Source organism: Glandiceps talaboti, chromosome 1 (assembly GCF_964340395.1).
Source record: "Glandiceps talaboti chromosome 1, keGlaTala1.1, whole genome shotgun sequence".
In the NCBI taxonomy this organism is placed as follows: Eukaryota; Metazoa; Hemichordata; class Enteropneusta; family Spengelidae; genus Glandiceps; species Glandiceps talaboti.
This window is the reverse complement of record NC_135549.1, coordinates 7,737,900-7,750,507: the sequence shown is the minus strand read 5'-3', so window position 1 is coordinate 7,750,507 and position 12,608 is coordinate 7,737,900. Positions and strand designations below refer to the sequence as shown.

General features: G+C 35.6%; 1 protein-coding gene across 1 annotated transcript in view; it reads right to left on the bottom strand.

The window, feature by feature from the left end:
* Positions 1–12,608, bottom strand: part of LOC144433069 (dynein axonemal heavy chain 12-like) — a 40,433-nt gene that overhangs the window by 12,913 nt on the left and 14,912 nt on the right. The window contains exons 25-46 of the mRNA XM_078121413.1: positions 12,225–12,408; positions 11,126–11,350; positions 10,506–10,688; positions 10,161–10,280; positions 9,451–9,642; positions 9,110–9,261; positions 8,359–8,497; positions 8,080–8,246; positions 7,512–7,704; positions 6,797–7,002; positions 6,439–6,513; positions 5,861–6,124; positions 4,769–4,961; positions 4,168–4,524; positions 3,639–3,772; positions 2,969–3,212; positions 2,514–2,690; positions 1,910–2,131; positions 1,200–1,582; positions 777–924; positions 491–636; positions 97–311 (exon numbers count right to left, since the gene is read on the bottom strand). Of these exons, the coding sequence (XP_077977539.1) occupies positions 97–311; positions 491–636; positions 777–924; positions 1,200–1,582; positions 1,910–2,131; positions 2,514–2,690; positions 2,969–3,212; positions 3,639–3,772; positions 4,168–4,524; positions 4,769–4,961; positions 5,861–6,124; positions 6,439–6,513; positions 6,797–7,002; positions 7,512–7,704; positions 8,080–8,246; positions 8,359–8,497; positions 9,110–9,261; positions 9,451–9,642; positions 10,161–10,280; positions 10,506–10,688; positions 11,126–11,350; positions 12,225–12,408 (4,319 nt within the window). The remainder of the gene's footprint in view (positions 1–96; positions 312–490; positions 637–776; positions 925–1,199; positions 1,583–1,909; positions 2,132–2,513; positions 2,691–2,968; positions 3,213–3,638; positions 3,773–4,167; positions 4,525–4,768; positions 4,962–5,860; positions 6,125–6,438; positions 6,514–6,796; positions 7,003–7,511; positions 7,705–8,079; positions 8,247–8,358; positions 8,498–9,109; positions 9,262–9,450; positions 9,643–10,160; positions 10,281–10,505; positions 10,689–11,125; positions 11,351–12,224; positions 12,409–12,608) is intronic.

Genomic DNA, 12,608 nt, shown 5'->3' with positions numbered 1-12,608 from the left:
CTTGAGAAATGCAGTGGGAAATCGCTTTCCACAAAAAGCATTACCAGCACTAGTAAGTCTGTGAGCAATGATAAGGAAAGAAATTATAAAACTTACCTTGTTTAAATGTTTGTTTTAGCAGCAATGGTTCTAATGATGGATCTAACTCTTCAGCCACATTTTCTAGTAGCAATGGATTACCAAACTGTATACAGTTTTCTAAGGTTCTCATGTAATCAGAGTCTGTTAGTTTGATCACACTCAACTTGTTGTCTTTCTCAGTGTTCTTGCTCCACTTATTAGCCTGGCCCTGTGGATCTATCATTAATGGCCTAGAACAGAATGGTGTGTATTCTCACATCATTACATATTCATAAATGTGTACAGTATGGAATGTAACCGAGACTGGAACACATTTTATGTCTTTCTCTCTCTCTCTCTCTCTTGTACTTCTTCACAAAGAAACCAACTGCAGAGAAATTGATAAGATCAGAGTAAAACACTAACTTACCATCTTCTTGAGTTGGCTACGATTACTCCATTATCAATGGAAAAGTTGTCAGTTGGCAAACCAGCAATGTTCCAGGCCCGAATCTTGACTGGATCTCCAAGAGTTTTACTCAATGAGTACTCAGGTGAGGATGGTATTTCCTTCTCCTGTAAACACAGACATACAATGTAGATATATTAGCATATGAATCTTGATGGTCTACATACAGTTGGTCTGTACTTTGTGTACTGGGTATGTATACTCTAAACATGGCAAATTTACATAACAAAATAACAGAACTACACACCTTGCATATAGCACTCCAATTGACAGTACAGGACTGTCTGTATCCCGAAGTGAATGCACCAAGATAAGCAATGACACCAGATGATATCAACACATCACCAATTAGATTTTCATATACATTTTGTAGATCAGCAGCCGCTTGTGTCCATCTGCACAAAATATGAAATATGGTTTGTTACATGTCATACAAGGATCAAAATAGTTTCAATAATCACATATTAAAGTCTGAAAGAGAAATATATGCAATATAAAAAAAATATTGCAATGCTCCAGATTGATGGAGATTTGTTCCAAGTATGATTTTGTAAAAGTAATTTGCAAAAAAAGCTTGATAATTTCTTTTTTTTTTGCTGAATACACATTTCAGTTATTTTTACGATTGTCAGACAGTAGTCCTATTGTCATTATTTGATATCCAACCAACCTGTGTTTTTCACCACCTAGACCACCAATCAGTTTCTCAGCTCTCACCAATTTCTTGGCACACAGATCCACCTGGAATTCTAAGTTCTCTTTCTTAGTTGTCATCTCTGCAAACTGTTTCTGTAGAGCAGCTAAGCGATCCTGCACTGCTTTCAGTTCAGCTCGTTTAGAATTCAAAATAGCCATGGTTTTAGCAAGCTGTTCTTCAGCACCTGCTAGTTTGGCTTTCTTTGGAGCGACCACTTTGGCTACTCTGTCGTACACTTCCATGGCTAATGCCCATTTACACAGACCTTCAGCAGCGGATGAAGCTTTGGCTGCTTTGGCAGGATCAAATTCTGGGTTAGGTATGTACTCAGTACGGATCTTCTTCATTACGTGTACCTAGTGATCAAATACAATACAACCATCATTACCCACAACTGAATATTATCTGTCAGATTCTACACCTTATCTTAACTTTTCTTTGAAAGCCTTTTCTCCAAATACCACCATATTACCAGTACACCATCTTTAAAATGTAGTACAATTCAATTTTTAAAAAAAGACACTATTTTTCATTCATGATCAGAATTTCTTTACTTTCTCATACTCAGGATCTCATATAGGTTTGTATAACTACATTGTCAAGCAAATGAATCAAACAAAACAATCAATTTTTACCTTCATGTGACTGTGTAAAGAAGTTTCTAAATAACTAGAAATACTTACTGGAATGTTGTCTTTGTCATAAATTCTCAGATTGTTCAAGAAGTTCATGTCACCCAGCAGTCTTTTGGATGGTCCCCAGAAGTCAAGGATCTTGCCACCAGTACCAGCGGGATCGTTGATTTTATCAGGTTTGATGTCCAGTAAGACACAAATAGCAGACATGACAATCTTGACACCACTGGGTGGATTCTTCATTGATTTCACAATGGTAATATCTGCAGGCTGCAAGGTTACAAAATCACATTGTTCGTAAATGATGTGATGAATGCATTGACTGTTAAAAGGTTAAAAGTTAGGGGTCAAGGTTACAATTAAAGGGGTGTACAAATGGTTAAATCTACCCATACTGCAAACACTAGTTTCTACCTGCTTACCATTTATGGCAAAATATTATATCATTTGATCAATTTTGTGTTTTGGTAATAATTACTATTATAATTGTATTAAAAGATTGAAAATGGGTTCTGGTACAATTCAATTACATTGACATCAGAAATGTTTTCTCTCGATAGACAATATGGTACTATTCACATGATGATGCAAAATGGAGCTAACATAGATAATACAAAGTCATGAAATAGGAAAACAATGGTATGTACGGTACCTTGAGTGTGTCCAGTGCAGCTAAAGCAGCTTCTAATGCTGGGATAGCCTCCGCTAGATCACTCTCACATTCATCTTTCAATGCTTGGGCTTCAGCTGCCTGTCCATTGGCAACCTCTTCTTCTTTAGCCACCACTTCTGATGTTGCTGCCACTTGGATGGTTTCTTTATCAATCACCTACACAACCAAATAATAATATCATTGTAAGTTTTTATATACTGTTGTATTTTCCCCACACTGTGTTCAAAGTAGTTTTCAAACTACTAGTAATTTCAGCACATGTGCATATATACACATGTCAAGAGATGACAGAATATGACTATCAGAAATAGTGCCAACAAATACAATTTGCTAAAAGACATTTATGATAGCAGACTTCTTACGCTATCATGGTCAAGTTCATATTATTTTATAGAACACATCTACTGAAACTCCAATAAATATGTGTTCCTTACCTTCATCATACGTTCATTTTCAGCTGCTGTTTCAACCAACTGTGGTTTTAAGTCTTGTAATTCTTTCTGCATGGCAGAGACTTGAGACTCAGCAAAGGCTAATTTCTCCAGACCTACTTCATATCTCCTTTTAGCTTTCATGGTTTCATCTCTCTTTCTACCCAATAACGTCTTGAAAGATGCAATCAGCTCAAGGTAGCTGGTCGGAGTCACATAATTATGTCTCCCTAGTTCATTAGCAAACCTATAAGTCAAGTCATGGGATGAAACATGATCAGTGACTTCAATTTTTCAGAAACCACATTTGCAAACCACAAATTTACAATGTAATATGTACAAGTAGATGGAAAGTTGACCGAAAGGTTTGTTGTTGTTGACACTCTGTTAACAAGTGACTAGAGAAAAGTACACAACAACAAATCTCTCAGTTTATGTGCAATGCTGGGCAAGTTGAGTGCTTTTAAGTTTTAACGAAATCAACCATCTAGTAGGCATTATGGTGCATTTTTTACTTTGTACACATGTTGTATCATCCAAAATCCTTTTTTATTTGTTTACATTACAGGCTATTTAGCAGCCTTTTAGTTGTCTACGATACCTTTGTACATTCCTTTTGTGGTTATTAACTGTGTGAGGATCGTCTTAGTATAATTCAACTTTTTACACATACCTAGCTGATAAGTCTGTAGCACTGGTGTGGAAATGTTTACAGATCTGTACCACCTCGTGTCTTTCATTGTCTTCCATCTCAACAACTTCTAAGAATTTATTAGCCACTCTTGTCAAGGCATCTTCAGGCCATGCCTACACCAAGACACACAAAAACCATGTTATAATACTGTTACACAGAAATACTTTAAAGTTGAGAAAGTTACAGTGGGTTGTTTCTACAGACGTTAAATTTGTGAGTATCCCTCATGGATTCTGAGTTTATCAATGAATCAATGAATGCAATACAACCCTAAAGGAAAACTTACATTGCTTTGTGCACTGTAGGGTCAAAATTACAACATGCTTAGCCCTACAAATAATTTAAATAACATTGTATAACAGGGCATTAACTGGGTGGATCTCTGGCTACAACAGTACAGCTTAAGTGAGACCCTCAACTATTTGGTAATTGAAAATTCATAATTAGAATAATGAGTCACAGAAAAGTAAAAAAGTAACTGTAAGAGTGGACTGTAATTTTTGCTTACCTGGAACCAATCAATAGTACAGCAGTTAATGAGAGATGGGAACTGTCGTAATCTATTACGGAATGCATCACCAATTGGAGAGAATGCAATGACGATATGTAAGAGTTCTTTACATTTGTTGACAAAGAATGCAAACAAAGCCAGGGGACTGAATTCTGCATTCTTATCACCAGCCTGGGCTATAGGTCTTACAGCTTCCATGATCTCCTGCTTCTCATCCACAGCATACAAGTTAGGTACTTCTCCTGTGTTCAGTAAATTGTCTATATCTTCCAAGAAGGACTCCTCTTTGATTTGGGTATCAGAGATTAGGAATACAGTGGGTTTGCCCAGAGCGCCAGAATTCTTCAGTAAGGACTAAGGGGAAGAACACAAAATGTGAAAATTCATGTCAGAATTAGGACTAGAGTGGTAATATTACTCATGGATAGTTTCTGATGAACTAGATATGAATGGTCAAATATGAACCTACCTAAAATACAGTAAAATAACATATAATAAACTAAACTGCAACTTTGGTATATGTGCAGTAACCTGCTGACTGTTGACTCTCTTTTTGATTACACACACAGCTACTTTTGAACTTTGACTAAAAACATACCTTTAAGTCTTCTCTCCATTCAAATTTGCCGTAAGTCTTGGATATTTCTGGTTGGAAGAGATTATAATCTGCCATAGATGTAGCAAGCCTTGTGAGAGATTGACGTCCACTGCCGCCTACACCTACCAACAATGCATTACCACCAGGTTGTTTGATGACACGACTGATACGTGATAAATGTTCTAACACATATCTATAGGACAAAACAAGAATGTGACCGTCAGCTCAACTACAGTATTTAAAAGGTCTAATGTGACCTTATCAGGTTCTAGTCCTGGTCTGGGTAGCAGGGTGATCAGTGTTTGGCGTGACGGGTAAGGAAAGACCACCAGATGCACAGAGTACACTAAAACAACGCTACCTTTATCGCTATAGGTCGCTGACTAAAGTTACAAGGCATGTGTATGAGTAACCCATCCCCTACTTAATATTCATGTCCCAGCTCATGAATAGTAATACCAATGAATAGGCAGAGCATGTCACATAAATTATATAAAATCTCTTTAGTACCTGTAACATCACCAGGTATATCTAAACTGATTCAATTGAGAAAATAATATGAATTGAGAGAAAAATCGTTAACCCTCACTCACTATATACGTATGTTTTGAAAACTGGAACTCAATATTGAAATAAAACATATGAAAACATACCCCGTCACTGTCAAATTTTTAGACCATATTTGCACATAATCTTAGTTTGTTTGTTTTATTTATTTATTTATATGTCCTATGTGGGCTTACCAAGTGAACATTTCGTTCAATACAAATATATGTACCGTATAAATTAAAGAGTTGCCACATCCAGCCCACTGGGCTTATAAGACACAAATACATGTACCATATAAATTAAAGAGTTGCCACATCCAGCCCACTGGGCTTATAAGACACAAATACATGTACCATATAAATTAAAGAGTTGCCACATCCAGCCCACTGGGCTTAGAAGACACAAAAGAACAATATAAATATACATATTGAAAATAAATACTGGAGAAAATTAATCATACAGTGTGCTTTTTCTCTTTCCAAAAGCCTTATAACATACAGTATTAGTAATTTTATACTTGTGAAATTTGTTTAGAATACTGACCTGAATATGACAAGATTCATCTGGGTCTTGTGAGTATTATTGTATTCATCTAACTGTGTTTCTACAACTTGATAGAAGTCATCAATAGACATTACTTCTTCATACACCTTCTCATCTGCTTCAGCATCAGGTCTCATGTAGTCACCAAACATTAAACTTCTCATGTTATCCTCCTTAACAGTTCCACCCTCTTCACCAGTCAGATGTTCAAATACACTATCAAAGTTTTCTTTGAACACATCTCTGACTAGCTCTTGGGTCATTCTGTTACACAACAATAAACAATTAAAAAGAATGAGCTACACATCATGTATCAGATATTATGGCAAAGATGCTTCAATGCTTTGTACAACAGTGACATATATTTTTCTATCTTATCAGATCTCGGCACCATCTCACAGGGCTGTGTATCAAGTTTAGATATTCCATGACATACACAAACTGAAGACAGGCAAGCAGGTGGACAAACAGACTGGCATACACAGACAGACAGACAGACAGACAGACAGACAGACAGACAGACATTATTTCATCATGTACATGTATATGTTTGTAAAGAAAAGTTAGGATTTACTTACTTGAAGAGCCATTGTCTGTCAACATCATCAATAAGACGATCATAGAATACACGGAAGACTTCATGTACCCACAACCTGAAATGAGAAAAAAACAAGACATACTAATAGTATAAAACTATAACATTGATCTGTATAGGCAATTGTTATGAGAATAAATGCAAAGGAACAATGCAAGTTTTCACTATCCACTTGTCTACTTCAATCTGAAACTTTTGATAACTTTTCACATATGAAACTATGAACAACGGGATAATAGCACTTTAGTAGAGCTACGTGAAACTTGAGCCTGGTATGTTAGCAAAAATGCTCAATTAACACATTCTCTAGCATACAGTGGCAGTGATTTGAATTCACTTACCTTGTGAATACTCTTTTGTTTTCAACCACACGTTTCTTAATCATGAGGACTCCATTGATAACACGAGAGAAATCTCTCAGATTAAAGACGTAGTGAGACTTAGCTGGAGTAGGCAGCAAATTTTCCATGGCTTTCTTGTAAACTGTCATTGTTGCTTGTACAATCATGGTACCAGCAGTGAAATAGTCAGGTGAGAAATCATTGGCCTGTTAAAAGAAGAGAACAAATATCTCTTTTAATTGTCTGAGTCAGCATTTATGATAAAGCATTATAATAGTGAATCACTTGAGGGATATAGATGAGTGGTTTTACTTGGTATAGTTAATTTAGGGACATCATGAATCATGTCAAAACTTTGTGTATGAAGCCTGGGCATGGCATACATTTCCTAAGATCAAAAGTTCCTTATGGTGAGACTACAGAAAACTTTCAGGCATCAAATCTTATCATTTAATTTCAATTTATAAATTGTGAAAATTTACTAACTGGTACATTGAAAGCACTTCAGAGACATACATTTAAACTGACAAATTTTCAGGCCTACGAAAAGATCAGAGAGTCATGAAAAACTCATTGAAGTTATATTTTATCATGTCTCCTATTCCTCACTTAGCAAAGGATAACAGGTTATGCAGTCTGACTCATGCAGTAGTCAAGACACAGATTTTCTTCATGTCACAGACACCAATACTGGGATCTTGAAATCTAAACTTACTCTGAGATAGTAACTGACAATACTTGAGAAGATACGTTGCATAGTTTCGTCATTGAAAGTAATTTGTGAGATGATGTTGAAGTGACGTAGGAATCTTTGAGTGACTGGGTTTCTGCTTCCACCTGTTGGTCCCATGGCAGCCAGGAATTGAATATCTACTAAGGTGATCTTGGAAGTGTCTTTTTTGTCATACCTGGTGAGAAAGTGATAGAGAAAAGTTTCAATTTTATTTCAATACTATTGGACTTAGGGATTATCTAGGGACATACAATGGAAATAGAAATAGAAATAACTTTCTTTTTGAAATAAGATAACATTTACTCTACAAATTAGTGATTTGACTTTTGGCAATTCTTGTATTTTTTTTCATTTTAGCCTCAAATATTACTGACAGGCAATTGAGTCATTTATTCTATCATATTGTACATGTTCACTTCAAAGAGGGAAAAGTACTATGTTGTATATAGAATGAATTAATAAAATAACAAATGAATGAATGAATGAATGAATGAATGAATGAATGAATGAATGAATGGATGAATGAATGAATGAATCCAAAGCAACTTACCAAATGCCATGGTCAAAGAACATTCGCAATAATTCTATGGGTGGTTGTGCTCCATATTTCTCCATAGCTGGCATGTTCATATCATCTACAAAGATGACACAATTCTTTCCCATGGGTGGACCAAACACACCTTTACGTCTCTTGTCTAGTTTTGACATGATAATGTCCTGTCAAGTACAAAATAAACCATGATCAGATGTAGTAAATTTTATATATAAAGCACAATGTTTTGTAAAGAAAACACAAAAGTCACTACAAGACACACTGAGTGTTTCTTACCTGTGTCTGGTTGGCGCTGGTCTGAGCTGAGAAGTTAACAAACAGTGGTAGATATTCATCTTTAGATAAATTATTCATAAGTTTGTCTTTGACATAAACACTTTTACCAGTTCCAGTTGGACCAACAAATAGTACAGCCCTGTGAAGTAGAGATTATCAGTTAGATGAAGATAGACATGTACATGTACATTGGTGGTTGTGCAACAAAATGACAACAACACATTATTGCTTTTTCTTAATAATATTCATTTTGCATAATTCTAGATTATACTTATAGAAATCGATTAAGTACTTAGAAACGAAAGTATTATTATTTAGGGGAATGCCACTCCAGGAAATGACATCATTTTCATTAACTTTCTGGTTTTCTAGAGTGTCATGTCATTGTTTTTACATCACCTACATTACATGCACTTTCAGAGAAACATCAAGTTGAGGTTCTCCACCATTTGGGGAGCTTTACTGTGGGTCACACTGCCTCATGTGAGTCAGCTGAAATGTTCATATGTAATGGTTGAACAATGAATATTCATGGTGTTTTCACTGAAGGTAATAGGCACCTAGAAGTCATGAATATTCATTCTCTTTATTTCCAGGATTAGCAATCCCATTTAAACACAACCTCAATAATTGGTGAAAATGTCACTGACCACTATATAAAGACAGCATGAATTCCCTATTCTTTAGCTAACACAAAAGATATGAAAAGACAAAGCAATAGAAATGTTCTGCTTTTAAACCAATACTTTACCTCTTATGTTTGATCATAAGATCCATAAGATAGGTATATCTAGCAGTGTCCATTGTAGGTACAATGATGTCTTGTGGTTTCATACCAGGTCCTCCAATCTCTTTGTTACGGATAATCTCATTCCAATGTACCCATCGACCACGGGATTTGAACTGTCAACAGAAGAGAAACAGTCATTTGTAAGTCATAACAAGACGATCCATGTGTAATACCGATTTCCAAAGTTTAATTTCAAATATGGTGAGTCATAAGAATAGATAATTGCCGATGAAAGTGATGTATTTTAACACATGACTATATTTGATAAGAACATGTTATCAAAATGATTACAGTGTCATTACCTCATACATGTATTCAAAGACCAGACCCTCTGGTGGAATAGGTACTTCTATTTTACCCACATCACTGGGGATTGGGGGCAGGTCTTCAGACTTGCCAGACATCATTTCACGCATCTGGTGATCAAACTTCATCTGTCCATCATTGTCAGTACTGGAACCAATAGACCAGACGGTGGCAAAGAAGAATGCAGACTGTATATGGAAATGAAAATGGGGAGAACATCAGACAATTGGTAGTAACATACATGTATGACATGATTGTGGTGCAAGGTTGGCAACAAATTCAGTGTATACCTATTTCAGTTGGGTATTATGTATAATCATACTGTCATACAGTGAGCATTCCCTGTACCAAAATTTCCTTCATAATATATAGCATACAGATTTTTTCAGAAAAGACTTGCTGAATATCAAATGATCTTTGACTTTGATAAAAGACTTTGTGTCATCAATACAAATCCCAAGTAGAACTATAAAAGGTGATTTGAAATTGGAGAATGTCTCAAGATGATGATGATGATGATGATGGTGTGTGTGTGTGTGTGTGTGTCTGTGTGTGTGTGTGTGTGTGTGTGTGTGTGTGTGTGTGTGTGTGTGTGTGTCTGTGTGTGTGTCTGTGTCTGTTTTACTTTAGTTAACATGACTGTATAAAAGCAATACTGGGACTAACTATCTACCAGTGAGTATATAGAAAGTGATAAGTGACTTACCAAGATCCAGATCTTGAGATGTTTTGGATCAATACTCTCAGCATTGTATTCTTTCATTAACATTTGAACTAAGAACATGAGAGATTTCACCAAGTTGCTCGTACTGCTTGGTACATACTCCTAAAAAATATACAACAAGTATTTGATTTCAGTTAATCTAATAATCACTAGGGGTAACATTCAGACTATGGAATAAGATTAGTGGATACATGAAGATGGAGACTAGGTTGTCTAACCAAAACTCGGCAAGATCTCAGAGTACCTCATGCTCTTTATCACTAGGTCACGAATCAAAAAACAGCACTGAGATTTAATACAGTTTATAATTTAGTGTCAACGTCTTACCTTGCAATTTCTGCGTGTGAAATCCAGTAGTGGTTCTACAAGCCAGTCAAAGAGAGCCCTAATCGTTGGGATTTCTTTGTGTAGGTATTCGGGTAGATCTGCCAGCCAGGACTCAACCAATGGCATCCAACCCAGCTGACTTGGTTCTAAGTAGATCATACCACAACGACTCACTGTAGCTGGCTGTAAATGTACAAACATCATCAGTTAGCAAAAAAAGAACCAAAAACATACATTTCTCAGATACACTGGGACACAGAAGATGACACAGAATAAACTAATATTGAAATATCTTGATTGTTATATGATAATAGTATCAACTATGTAATGTATTGTAAGAACCTTTATTCATGCTTTGATTGTAATGTAGTTGAAATAAATACGATAAAGAATTATCAAATACAATAAAAATTTACGATTTTTTTATACACAACTTCCCTGTCACACTAAAGTGTATATAATATATGTATGGGCATATAGAGACTGTTCGTAATGGAACATCGTGTATGTACACATAGACATGTTAACTTGCCAATTATTGTATAAAATCCATATTTTCAGACTCTGCTAATTATGGAACTACATGATGTACACACATACACACAGACATGCTAACTTACAGATGCTTGTGACAAATCCATAGTTTCAAAGATGAGACTCATAGAGTTGGACATCTGAATGATCTCTCCACTCATCAGACATAGTTTCTTGTTATCATCTAACACAGTGTTCATACTCTCAATCCACAGTGTATCAATAGGTCCATCAAATACTACCCACTTACGGTCTGGGGTCTCAGAAGATGCAAATTCACGGAATGTGTTGGCAACCACACCATCAGTCCACTGAAATCAATAATACATCAATAACATTAGTTTTAATTTGAAAAAAAAATTGAAAACTTTTTGTGACACACAGTAAAGAATACTGATGTTTGAAATGTTACACGCAAACAAATTCCAAGGGAAACTTATATGGAGTAACAGAAACTGCTGCACAATTTCAGATATCAGGGAGGGAATAAGCTCAAACCAGGGGATAAAAGATATATTGGTCATATCCACAATGGTCCAAAACACCATGCAATGTGGTACAAATGGGGTAAAACCTCATCAATATTTACAAAACTTACGTGGTGCAACCAAATAAGGAGGGCTGAACAATTGGTTTGGATATCGAATCTACATGCATATAATAATATGGACTGTAGAATCTCACCGTCCGTGTTGCTGGCTCTATACTTGCCATGACCTCCATGTAATACAATATCAAAGTCGAGAAGTCTATGCTCAGTACATGATTACAACTTTCATTTCAATCATTCCCATACACAGTGATGACAATGTACATAAAATGTAACAACGACATTTGTTATATAAAAGTTACTTGGAAGTAATACAGGTATTGGATTCATCATGTACTCTCATATATGGCAATATAGTCTATTTTCAGTCAAATGACTAAAGATGAAATGAGTCAATGGTGTGTTGTATTGGTTTAGGGGAAAACTAATGATATGTACTATGTAAAGACATGATATCACAATAGGAGATAGTATATTTGCATATGTAGTTAACACTATCACACTTTGTTTACCAACACACCAATAGTGTGTTGTACATAACACTCACATTCTTAAATCTAACTAACCTTGGATAGTTGATTACTCAAATCTAACTGACACTGGTTGATATTCTGTGTATATAATTGACTACTTACCTCATGGGATACTGGATCAAACTGACCAAATAACTGACCCATGGTGATTGCTTTAGGGTTGACGGTTCTGTAAATCACTCTTTCTTCCTCATTTTGTTCTCTTTCATTCAGTAATGACAATGTCTCTGCTAATACATGTAAGACTACAGTCTTGCCAGAGAATGGCTCACCAACCAACATGAATCTATAGGTTACAAAGAGAGAAAAAAATACAAAACATTCTTTAATTTTTACTATTTTACCTAAATAATAATAATAATGATGAATCATCACAATAGTTGGTGAGTACCATTGGAAGGACTCGGTCCCACCTTCAGGGTTTCATATCAATATTTACATTAAGTATTTTCTTAGAGTTGAAGTATATTAGTCATCACTAGTATT